At 38.6% G+C, this 13080-nt stretch overlaps 1 protein-coding gene across 1 annotated transcript in view; it reads left to right on the top strand.

Moving 5' to 3' along the window:
* Positions 1–98: 98 nt before the first annotated feature.
* The window catches only part of cftr (CF transmembrane conductance regulator), a 29279-nt gene continuing 16297 nt past the window's right edge, over positions 99–13080 (top strand). Inside the window, exons 1-11 of the mRNA XM_051871138.1 lie at positions 99–420; positions 1212–1322; positions 2212–2323; positions 2721–2936; positions 3033–3122; positions 6882–7045; positions 7524–7649; positions 8614–8860; positions 9978–10070; positions 10379–10555; positions 10883–11074. Of these exons, the coding sequence (XP_051727098.1) occupies positions 368–420; positions 1212–1322; positions 2212–2323; positions 2721–2936; positions 3033–3122; positions 6882–7045; positions 7524–7649; positions 8614–8860; positions 9978–10070; positions 10379–10555; positions 10883–11074 (1581 nt within the window). The 5' untranslated portion in view covers positions 99–367. The remainder of the gene's footprint in view (positions 421–1211; positions 1323–2211; positions 2324–2720; positions 2937–3032; positions 3123–6881; positions 7046–7523; positions 7650–8613; positions 8861–9977; positions 10071–10378; positions 10556–10882; positions 11075–13080) is intronic.

The raw sequence follows: 13080 nt of genomic DNA, 5'->3' as shown, positions 1-13080 counted from the left end.
GAGAATTCTCTGATGATGACACGCCACTTGTTCTTGTAAAGCAACACGTGAGCATCTCTGTAAAAGACTGACAGTTTGAGGATGACATGCCCAAAGGATCTGTGGCATTTGGGGTTGAGAGAGCGCACTTTTCTCACTGAATCACAGCGCTGCTGTCAGCATGGGCTCTTTATAAGCGCGTTACTTCTCATTAACGATTTGAGATACGAGAAATTTTCCTCATCTTCTAAGTACTGGCAGCGAATATCGACAATATCAGCGCTCGACTGTGCGCGCGGTGGCGGACAGCGCTCGCGAGCTTCATTCAACGGTGAGGCGTTAAGCTGACACCCGATGTAAGCGGTGTCACCCCCGGGGTACTTTTAGGATGCAGCGTTCACCTGTGGAGGATGTCAGCTGCCTCTCAAGATACTTCTTTTGGTAAGACGAAAGCAGAATTTCAAACTTAGGGTACATTTAGATGTTTTGTGTGTTTACTTTTGGACTAGCAAACCTCAAAACCAAATGTTGTGTTTCAGGACACGTGTGTTTAAATACCATTTTTCTATTTACCATAGACATTTTTCTAGTTTATTTACATTTATTCGTCTCTACTGGATGGCTTCTCAGACTGCACCTGATGACTAAAACATCCATTCAACACTTTAATTACAGCCAGTTTATTTACAAACCAAGTTCTAGAACTCTAACCCCCCTAAATATTTTTTTTTGTTTTACACATACAAGTGTGTGTATATATTCACGTTTCAGTGTTTTCGAAAAAACTTTATACAACCTCAAATGTTTCATTAATACAATTTAATCAGAGTGCGATAAGTACAGTAGACGCTTACAAACACAAGTTGGGTTCGCCTGAGGAGGTAACCATAGCAACAGCACGCCGCTCGAGCGCTTTTCTTTAAGATCAATATTGGATGATATTACGATACTTTATTATTTAGATTTACATAACAGTGATAGCAAAATGTTTAAGGGCCCTTAAAGAAAAATGTTGTTTGCTCTAGAACGATATTACATCAAAAGATTCCGCCCTGTAAGTTACTGGAACAATCTGATCGTGACTCCAGCGTGTTTTTGTAGAACTGTCCATAATCATAGACTAGAAAATAACTACACTTTCTTGTACATATCCTTAGAAAATAACCTAAGTTCACTTTAATTAAAATAATCACAATATTAGAGTTTTCAACATCTGTTCTGGCTGTTTACAGGTGGACAAACCCTTTAATGAGAAAGGGTTTTAGGGAGAAACTGAGGCCATCTGATGTTTATCAAGCTCCCAGTCAAGATGCAGCAGATACTCTTGCAGAGCGTTTGGAAAAGTTAGTATTTGCATTCTTACCTTTTCTTGACATATTTAATTTGTGATTTAAATATGTTATTTACAACTGATTTGTTCATACAGCTCCAAATAGAAAAGACTTATCCTGGCAAATCTGAAGTGTTTCTTGCTCTGTTATTTCCAATTACACTAAATTTTTAATTTGCATCAGGATATCATTTATTTATTTTTAACCATTTTATTAAATATTAAAGACAAATCACTATATTCAAAAATGATATATTGATATTTCCCTTGTATTTTGATGTTAATTACTGAGAATATTTTTCTCAGGGTCTAAAGAAACAGAACTGAAAGACTCGTGTTTTTGTGAAGTGAGCAATTTTACATCATGAAGTGACCCAAACAGAACTCTTGGTTTCTATTGTGACTTTCAGCTCACCTCCTGTTACTCACCAAAGCCAAATATCACACCTTTAGGTGTTTGTGTGCTGTTTTTGACAAAAGAAGGGAGAAAAGAAGAATAAAATAGGCAACCCCCTTTAAATGTCACCCTGCCCATTCCAGTAAAGTTCCTCTCATGCCACATAAACCACAATACATTAATGCCAGTGCCCTGCTAATGGGCATCAAATGCAACCTTTTAAATGGCCAGGCCCCTGGTGAGTGATAGATGATGAGCATTTTTGTTATTCCTCTAAGCACTGCTGGGAATTTGAACTTTTTATTCAATTAACATGTTGGAGCAGTCTCCCCTGTTTCCCCAAGCTTGTCAAGGTTTCTTTGCTCTGTTTAATAAGTTCGCTAAATCACCTTGGTTATACAGGGGTGCACCAAACAATGTGGACAAACCCATTTAATTGTGGGTGGGTGGGTGGGTTGGATGCTGTTTAACTGTTCCATTCAGTTTTCTCTCTCTACCTAAACAGAGAATGGGACAGAGAAGTTGCATCTGGAAGGAAAAAACCCAGTCTACTGCGAGCCTTGGCACGATGCTTCATAAAACCTTTTCTGTTATTTGGCTTCCTCCTATATATAGGCGTAAGTGTTCAAATAGTTTGTGTCTTGTTTTTTGTTCTGGGATTGGAGTGTTGATCTCTTAAATCAGCAGTTTGACGATTTAATTAAGAAATCTACAAAAGGGTTCAAACGCACATGTATATTTGCTAATTGTTTGCACATGGGTGGATATTGCTGGCTCATTGGTATGAAGTTATGTGATTCCTAGCTGTGTACTGCAGGTAACAGTGCAGTGTGACTGTCCCAGTGAAGAAGTTTACAGCATCTAACCTATTGCTAGATGTTGTTTCACTTGTCACTTTATTATTTTGTTGTTATCATACTTTGGACATCAATTTAGATTGTAAATAGCAATTATAAGTTTGTTAAATGGAAGGTGTTTTGTCTTTTTCTAGTAATTTCTGTTACTATTTTTCAGGAGGCTACAAAAACAGTGCAGCCACAGCTTTTAGGGCGGGTCATTGCGTCATTTGACCCGGCCCATGAACCGGAGCGAGCCAATGGTTACTTTCTTGCCTTTGGTCTTGGCTTGCTATTCACTGCCCGCTTTCTCTTGCTCCAGCCTGCCATGTTTGGGCTGCACCGCCTGGGCATGCAGATCAGAATTGCACTCTTTAGCATAATCTATAAAAAGGTTTGTTATCTATGTCTGCTATCATCTTTCTCTGATATCAGTATCTTTCCCAATAGTATATTAAGTGTATGAATTTCTCTGATTCTTGACCCTTAGACCTTGAAACTTTCTAGCCGAGTCTTGGACAAGATCAGCACAGGTCAGCTGGTCAGTCTGATGTCAGCTAACCTGGGAAAATTTGACCAGGCAAGTATTAAAAAGAGCAAATCACTTCAGTTTTCCCTCATATTTGCTGGATGATAGGTCACCAAGTCGAAGGGATATTTTTATTCTAGAGAACATTAAATTGTACAAAATTCTGTGCAGTGCACATTATATATATATTACTACTACGGACTATATATATATATATATATATATATGTTCATCCATGCTGCGTTCACGCCATGTTGTAATTACCGAAATTATGGGATGGCAACCCATGACATTCTACTCTGTTCTGGTCCACGGAATAACTCGGAATAATGTGTTTCTACGGCAATATCGAAATGAATCTGCAGCAGTCAGGTGGTTCAAGTCAGAGCTTGAGACAGAGTTGTTTATGTTCATTATTATTGTAATGTTATGTGTTCTGAGACATATATATATATAAAACGGAGGACAGCTAGAAGTCGCTGTGCGAGTAAACCTCACTCCTCTGATCAGAAGAGATGCTCTAGCGACTGATGCTAGAGGTTGCAACCTTTAGCCTCCTTGTTAGAGGGTCCGACTCCCATGCCGGAGACCCGGGTTCAAGACCCGTGCAGAGCGGGGCGAGTAGGACCTGGGTAGAGGGGTTACATATATATAGTCTGTAGAAAAAAACAAAAAGATAATGGTACTCTTTTTTTGTCAGGACATTTTCTTTTAAAAGTAGGGTAGAGTTTTTCATAAACACTTTTTGTTAAAAGTGGTCTAAATATTGAAAAAATATACATATATCTTTTGTGGAAGTGTCAGGACCAAAAAATGTTCATTCATGCTGTGTTCACGCCATGTTGTAATTACTGAAATTATGGGACGGCAACCCGTGACATTCTACTCGGAGCTGTTCTGGTCCTCGGAATAACTCGGAATAATGTGTTTCTATGGCAATGCGAAATGAATCTGCAGCAGTCAGGTGGTTCAAGTCAGAGCTCTTTAAGTTGTTTATGTTCATTATTATTGTAATGTTATGTGTTCTGAGACATGAGGTGATTTAACGCCATCAATGTCAATGCTTGACAGAGAGCATATCTGAAGCTTGGTGCTGCGCTAGGGTATTTGCATATGCATTTGATCTGATTGGCTGACGCCTGCTTTGGTGCTTGAAAAGTTGAGAAATTTTCAACTTCTGCCACGAGCAATGCGATAGAATCGACGCAACGGAACTCACAACTCAGTTCGGCAACGCATGACATCACCCATTCAAAGTAAATGAGAAGCGTTAACACAGACACCTTGTGTGTATGCACTGTAAGTTTCTGAACATTTCCTTTAACTGTAAAACGACACAATGCAATGTGTAATTCAAAATACAGGGAAAACACCTGTGAAAAATTTATATGAATTTTTCTATTTTTTTCAAATTTTTCAGTTTATACAATGCTCAGCGTAAATGAGTACACCCCCTTTGAAAAGTAACATTTTAAACAATATCTCAATGAACACAAAAACAATTTTCAAAATGTTGACAAGACTAAGTTTTATATAATATCTGTTTAACTTATATCATGAAAGTAAGGTTAATAATATAACTTAGATTACACATTTTTCAGTTTTACTCAAAAATGATGCAAAAAGTGATGCAAAAATGAGTACACCCCACTGAAAGTCTCTGGAGCAAAGCTACATTTTAGACTACAAATATCTAATTTAACAAGAATTCAACCACAGGTGAGTCTAATTATTCATTACACAGGCGTACAGCAGACAGTTGACTATAAAAGGGTGTTAAAACCCCTTCCCATTTCATGCTGTCAGCAATGGCATCACATGGAAGAGAAATGTCTCAAGACCCGAGAAAGAAAATAATTTCTTTACACCAGAAAGGTGAAGGCTACAAGAAGCTCAGCAAAGCTTTACTTATCAGTCAGAATACTGTAGCAAAAGTGGTACAAAAATTTAAAAAAGATGGAACTGCAACCATCTCACAGAGACGTCCAGGTCGTCCACGGAAGTTAACACCTCAACAGGAGCGTCTTCTGATGAGAAGGGTTGAGGAAAATCGGCATGCAAGTTCACTGCAGTTATCTTAAGAAGTAGAAAGCCAAACTTGGGTGACTATTTCCCGTGACTTAATACGGCGTACACTGCAGAGGAATGGCATGCATGGGTGCCGTCCATGAAAGAAGCCTCACCTAAAGCCTAGGCACAAAAAAGCCTGCCTAGAGTTTGCCAGGGCCTATGCTGACAAAGATGAAGACTACTGGGACTCTATACTCTGGAGTGATGAGACCAAGATAAATGTTTTTGGAACTGATGGCTTCAAAACTGTATGGCGTCGCAAAGGTGAGGAATACAAAGAAAAATGCATGGTGCCTACAGTGAAACATGGTAGTGGCAGTGTCCTTATCTGGGGCTGCATGAGTGCTGCTGGTGTCGGGGAGCTGCATTTCATTGATGGCATCATGAATTCACAGATGTAATGCTCTATACTGAAAGAGAAGATGCTACCATCACTCCGTGCCATTGTTCATCGTGCACTTTTCCAACATGATAATGATCCTAAACACACATCTAAGGCCACTGTTGGATTTCTGAAGAAGAACAGGGTGAAAGTGATTCAGTGGCTCTTGATCTGAACCCAATCGAACACCTATGGGGAATTCTGAAGAGACAAGTTGAGCATCACTCTCCATCCAGCATCCAGTCTCTAAAAGAGGTCATTCTTGAAGAATGGAAAAAGATAGATGTTGCAAAATGCAAAATGCCAACTTATTCATTCCATGCCTAGAAGACTTGGTGCTGTCATTAAAAATCATGGAGGCCAGACAAAGTACTAGATGTAGTAGTTTTTGTTGTGGGGTGTACTCATTTTTGCATCACCCTAATTTGAGTAAAACTGAAAAATGTGTAATCTAAGTTATATTATTAACCTTACTTTCATGTTATAAGTTAAACAGATATTATATAAAACTTAGTCTTGTCAACATTTTGGAAATTGTTTTTGTGTTCATTGAGATATTGTTTAAAATGTTACTATTCAAAGGGGGTGTACTCATTTACGCTGAGCACTGTATATATGCATCCTTGCTGAATAAAACAATTAATTTCTTTCAAAAAATAAATCATACTGACAGCAAATTTTTGAACGTTAGTGTGTATATAGCCAATTTGAAGAAGAAAAAAAAATGAAAAAAAGAGAGAGTTTGCATCTAGCACAGAGGCTGAACATTTGAAATAAATACACTGCTGCCAACCTGTTGGTTGAGCATTAAATTTGGCATAAAGCTTCAGAGGGGAGCGTAGCTGAACTCCAGAACGTCCTATGAAGGTAGAGCCAATGTGCTGAATATTGATACACTCTGTAAATGGTCTAAAGCAATTAGCACCTGTGTTTAATGTGGGTTCTTCGAGTGTCCTTTCTTTGGAATGTATGAGATGGTTTTGTTATGTTTTGTAGCCATTGCAAATGTGCTGAAGTGAACAAAATTTTCTAAATGGTTTCAAAAGTGTTCTTAGATATGGTTCAGCATGCCTGGTATAGCAGGACATGGGTGGCACAACTATGCAAAAACACTCTGGCATTTAGCTAACACATAAGGTATAAACATAAAGAATGGCCATAGAACAGGAGAATGATAAAGAAGAGTCTAAATTTAATATCTGGCTCTTTAAAAGTTATTAAAAATGCTAGCTTATGAAAAAAAAAAAACTTAAATAAAGCTTTTAATTTTAATTAACCACTAAGATTTAATCCCCAATCTTGTATTTACTGTACCATGATGCATTTCTTTCTTTTTTCTTTTTCTTTTTTTGGAACAGAGCCTGGGTATGGCCCATTTTGTATGGATATCACCATTGCAATGCATCCTGTGTACAGGGCTTATCTGGGAACTCATTGATGTCAATAGCTTCTGTGCACTTGCCGCCATCTCTTTACTGGGTGTCTTGCAGGCCTTTCTCTCACATAAAATGGGTCCCTACAAGTAAGTCTCAAATGTACTGTTAGCCTACATCGAAACCAAAAAGTTTGCTCCCATTGACAAACTCAAATTGGCACATATTTGTTTAAGAAATATCTCTCCAAGTATCCTTTATGCTCCCACAGAAACATTCCATTTGTATTTCATGCTGGTTAAAGGCTTTGAAGAGTTTGGACAGGTAGTTCAGTTCTGCTCCTGTAATCAGGAGGCTGGTTAGCCTTGTGCCTTGGAGAAATGTAAACATGTTGGTCAGAACTGCTACTAAGGCGGTATCACATACACACAAACTTACAATCAAGTTTATTTCAGTCTGTATATTGTCTGTATTTAGTGCCTTCACTACAAGCACCATTGTTAGACATTCCAGACATTAAAACTATGCTTAGTCAGATGTATTAAACACCCACACTGGAGTGTTTATTATGTACAGGACATGAAGTTCTGTAAGCACAATTTTCTGTCTTTTTCTGTTTTCCATCAGAGCACAAAAAGTGCTATTGACCAACAAACGGTTGGCTCTGACCTCAGAGATCATGGAGAACCTGCATTCGGTGAAGGCCTACGGCTGGGAGGAGATAATGGAGACCCTCATTAAGAACATCAGACAGTAAGACCCAAACAGTTTAGTGGGTGTTCTCCACTTTTTATTAAAAACAAGTCATGAATGTTGCTTTTATCCAGTTAATAGCCTCACATAGCCAGACCTTTGTCAAACTTGAAGAGACCATCTGACTGACATGAAAAGCAACCAATTTTAGATGCCATTTTACATGCCATATTATTAAGATTCAGTGCTCAAGAAACATTTCTTATTATTATTATCAATGCTGAAACAGTTGTGCTGCATAATATTTTTGTGGAAACTGTAATCTTTGATAGATAGAAAGTTAAAAAAACGTCACTTTCGAAATCAACATACATTTTTTTGTAACAATGTAAAAGTCTTAACTGTCACTTTTGATTAATTTAATGCATTCTTTCTGAATTAAAGTATTAATTTCATTAATAGTTGTGTGTATATACTTTGGCGAATTCAGTGATTATTTCACGTTCAAAGGCACTTGTTGTATCAACCCAGTACTTTGTAAACACAAATTTGTTTCCAGGCGGATTGATAAACAAATGCAACTTCCCAAATTGGGAAGAGCTTTCCGTTTTTGTGTGCGAAACAAACTAGGTGGATGTGCTGTCTGAAACTGAGACTAAATGAGAGTGATTTAATTAAAGTAAACAGTTTAACAGTTAATATTTCAGTTAATTACATTTCTGTACTACACATTCTTTAATTCCGATTCCTTTAATATTAAGTGAGGTTCTTTCATAAGAGATTATGGATCAGAAGAGTGGGCCTGGATCAGAGAAACTTGAAGCCACAGTCTCTATTTCTCTGTAGTATTACATTTATGGCAGCACACGGCGTGCCTTTGTGTTTTTGTTATCAGCTCAGTCTCGGAGAATCAATGTGCCGTTGTTTTAGCTATTTGATATCTCATGACACAGTCTCCAAATATCCTACCCATCTGGCATTCCCTTTCAGTTTGTCATTCTTTCTTCCCGTAAACTGTTTTTAGGGATGAGGTGAAGTTGACCAGGAAGATTGGCTCCCTGCGCTACTTCTACAGCTCTGCATACTTTTTCTCAGCTATCTTTGTGATTGTGGCTGCAGTGGTGCCCCATGCCCTCAGTCGTGGTATCAACCTGCGTCGCATATTCACCACTCTCTCCTACTGTATGGTGCTGCGGATGACTGTTACTCGACAACTGCCCGGCTCCATCCAGATGTGGTACGACACCATGCGGCTTATTTGGAAGATTGAAGTGAGTCCACACACTCTATAAGTGACACAAGTGTAGCCCATTCTCACAGCACCCTGTCAGGGCTGTCAGATGATTAAAATAACTGAGTTCCATTTTAAAATTAACTGGAAAACATTATTTAAAAATAAAATAAATTTGTCAACTTTTGTGGTCGTCATTTGTAGTGGAACATATGCATATAATGTACAAACTATATGCAAATCTGTATTTTTTTGTATTAAAAGGAAGATACTCTGTGAAACAGAGTTTTCTAACAACTGAATCATTTGTGAATCTTTGTAATAATACAATTTTAGTAATATTAATGATAATGCTAAATGATATCTGGTATAATATGAGTAAGAAGGAAAACATCTCTGGTTTGGTGTTGATAAAAAGGAAACACTGCTCTACACTCTAAAAAATGCTGGGTTAAAAACAACCCAAGTTGCGTTGAAAATGGACAAACCCAGAGATTGGGTTGTTTTAACCCAGCGGTTGGGTTGTTTTAACTCAGTGAATTGGGTTGTTTTAACCCAGCAAATTGGACTGTTTTAACCAAGCGAACTGGATTGTTTTAACCCAGCGAATTGGTTGTTTTAACCTAGCAGTTGGGTTAAATGTTTGCCCAACCTGTTGGGTAGTCTTATTTAACTCAACTGTTGTTTAAAAATGACTGTATTACTTGCTTAAAGTATGTTGGAAATTAACATGTACTAATATGTTTAATAAATGAACATTTGTTAACGAGTTTAATGAATAATAATTAAACAATAAACATTTATTAAATAGCTTATTTATAAATGTTCACATTTTGATTATTATTGTTGCCTCTAGTAATTATTTGTCTGATTTTGGGTTCATTTTAAGCCAGCCATATAGTAATTTTTAAACAATATCTGGGTAAATAAAACTGCCCAGCACGTATAGGGCAAACATTTAACCCAACCGCTGAGTTAAAACAACCCAATTGCTTTAGAGTGCATTTTTTAGAGTGTATACTACTGTATTTCTGAAGACCACTATTCTTGGCATCAGTATATTATTGTGTAATGCTGTGAACTGTACTGAACTTCAAGATAATGTTGTTGTTACTGTGATCTCTGTATCCAAAGTTTAATTTATCTACTTCCTCTAGGAATTTCTTAGCAAGGAAGAATACAAGTTAATGGAGTACGATCTCAGCATCACAGAGCTGGAACTTAAAGATGTGACTGCTTCTTGGGATGAGGTACATTTATGCATTCACAGTCTTTTGGATTAAGCACACCTCTTCTTCAATTTTGTACCACCCTTTGTTGGCTGTTTTTTTTATTTGAATAGAATTGAATGCTCAGTTGAGTGACCCATGAAGCCTAACTGAGGTCAACGATTAACTTTAAATTACTTGAACCACATTAGGTGATATTCCAAATTAAAACAAATGACTTTGCTTTTGCTTTTCACCACTCAGAGAGAACAGAACAAAAGGAAGAACCAATCAATGTTTGAATGCATTTATTGTGTATGTGTAAATACCCTCTATCTGTGTTTCTTCAGGGTCCTGGTGAACTTCTAGAAAGGATAAAACAGGAGAACAAAGCTAATGGCCATCACAATGGAGATGCAGGCCTCTTCTTCACCAACCTTTATGTGACTCCTGTACTGAAAGACATCAGCTTGAACCTGAAGAAAGGAGAGATGTTGGCTGTTACCGGTTCTATGGGATCTGGGAAGGTAGGAGTGGTTGACATTTTTATTCTGCTGTAATCTGTCCATGAAATAATGAATTCCATAAAATTGTGATAAAATAATATGGAAAAGGTACTGGCTTATTTTATTTATTTATTCGAAGCAAAAGTATAAGCGCTAATTTTCAAAAATTAATGTAGGACAAGAGACTAAGCAATTCTAACAAATAATTCACAATTATAACAATTAACAGTGTGAAACCTTCTAAAATACAAAAGGATGAGTAAAGCTAGCTGTTTAAGAGAAACCAAACATTTGCTAAAAGGAAACGGTAAGATTGTCATTGTTCAGACATAATGCCTATATTTATAGAGCTCATTGTTGATGACCATCCTCGGGGAGCTGGTTCCCTCCTCTGGGAAGATCCGTCACAGCGGCCGAATCTCCTACTCCTCCCAAACAGCCTGGATCATGCCTGGAACCATCCGAGACAACATCCTTTTTGGCCTGACCTATGATGAGTATCGTTACAAGAGTGTGGTCAAAGCATGCCAGCTCGAGGAGGTACTGACACATTGATGCCCTTCAGTCCACTCTTTGTGTCTGTCATTTCCTTAGTCTTACTCCCATCTCCAATTCCTCTCATTTATATTTCAATCCCTCTGTCTACAGTATATTGCCTGACGTCACTCATCTCTTTGCTCAACCTAACAAGTCCTCCTCTTTGTCCTGTCTCAAGTTCCTGCTTTGCTTCTGTTTCTGTCTTTCCCCTCTCTCTCACTCTCTCTACATGGAATGTTCACCTGGCAATGGAACTGAGAACCTTTGTTAGATGTAGAACTGTGTCATATTACCCTGCTCATGGTTTTCTCCCTTCACTCTCAATCTTTTGATACCAAAGCAGCCAATCGTCTGCAACTATCAGCAGCCAAAGTGTTGAGTGACAGGGCCCTTGTTTAACCGAGTCTTACATGAAAGAACGGTCAGAAGGGAGATCTGATGAGAATACATTCATGTCCAAGCATTAGGCTCCAGTGTGAGATTTATCCATGCTAGTGGATGATATTCGTCTAGTGATAATCATATTGTGAAGCTTTTTCTTACATTGCAAAAATAAATAAGTAAATTAAAATCTTAAAACAAACCTAATTTATCTTCACAAAGATAAATTTGCTTCACGTGATATTTATACTTGTTTTCAGAGAATATACTGAAACATTTTTCCACCGAATTGGTAAATATATATATATATATATACACACATACACATTATGACTACTGACAGGTGAAGTGAATAACACTGATTATCTCTTCATCTCAGCACCTGTTAGTGGGTGGGATATATTAGGCAACAAGTGAACATTTTGTCCTCAAAGTTGATGTGTTAGAAGTAGGAAAAATGGGCAAGCGTAAGGATTTGAGCGAGTTTAACAAGGGCCAAATTGTGATGGCTAGACAACTGGGTCAGGGCATCTCCAAAACTGCAGCTCTTGTGGGGTGTTCCCGGTCTGCAGTGGTCAGTATCTATCAAAAGTGGTCCGATGAAGGAACAGTGGTGAACCGGCGACAGGGTAATGGGCGGCCAAGGCTCATTGATACACGTGGGGAGCGAAGGCTGGCCCATGTGGTCCGATCCAACAGATGAGCTACTGTAGCTCAAATTGCTCAAGAAGTTAATGTTGGTTCTGATAGAAAGGTGTCAGAATACACAGTGCATCACAGTTTGTTGTATATGGGGCTGCATAGCTGCAGACCAGTCAGGGTGCCCATGCTGACCCCTGTCCACTGCTGAAAGCGCCAACAGTGGGCACGTGAGCATCAGAACTGGACCGCGGAGCAATGGAAGAAGGTCACATGGATGGCCGGGTGCGTCGCTTACCTGGGGAACACATGCCACCAGGATGCACTATGGGAAGAAGGCAAGTCGGCGGAGGCAGTGTGATGCTTTGGGCAATGTTCTGCTGGGAAACCTTGGGTTCTGCCATCCATGTGGATGTTACTTTGACACGTACCATCTACCTATGCTTTGTTGCAGACCATGTACACCCTTTTGTGCAAACGGTATTCTCTGGTGGCTGTGGCCTCTTTCAGCAGGATAATGCGCCCTGCCACAAAGCAAAATTGGTTCAGGAATGGTTTGAGGAGCACAACAACGAGTTTGAGGTGTTGACTTGGCCTCCACATTCCCCAGATCTCAATCCAATCGAGCATCTGTGGGATGTGCTGAACAAACAAGTCAGATCCATGGAGGCTCCACCTCGAAACTTCTGCTGCTAACATCTTGGCGCCAGATACCACAGCACACCTTCAGGGGTCTAGTGGAGTCCATGCCTTGACGGGTCAGGGCTGTTTTGTTTTGTATTAGATGGTGGTCATAATGTTATGCATGATCAGTGTGTGTATATATATAAATATATATATATATATATATATATATTCTTGAATGGTTTACAGATGTTCAATCACAGTTAAATGGCGTAGTGTGTTTCTGAATGGTGAACCTGTGATGTTTACAGTCTGTCAGTCCCCATGTTTCCCATAGGGAGAAAAGTTAACATGTTTCCTCTTAA

This window comes from Ctenopharyngodon idella, chromosome 18 (assembly GCF_019924925.1).
Source record: "Ctenopharyngodon idella isolate HZGC_01 chromosome 18, HZGC01, whole genome shotgun sequence".
NCBI lineage: Eukaryota > Metazoa > Chordata > Actinopteri > Cypriniformes > Xenocyprididae > Ctenopharyngodon > Ctenopharyngodon idella.
Note: the sequence above shows the minus strand (reverse complement) of the source record. Positions and strands in the feature narration are given on the sequence as shown.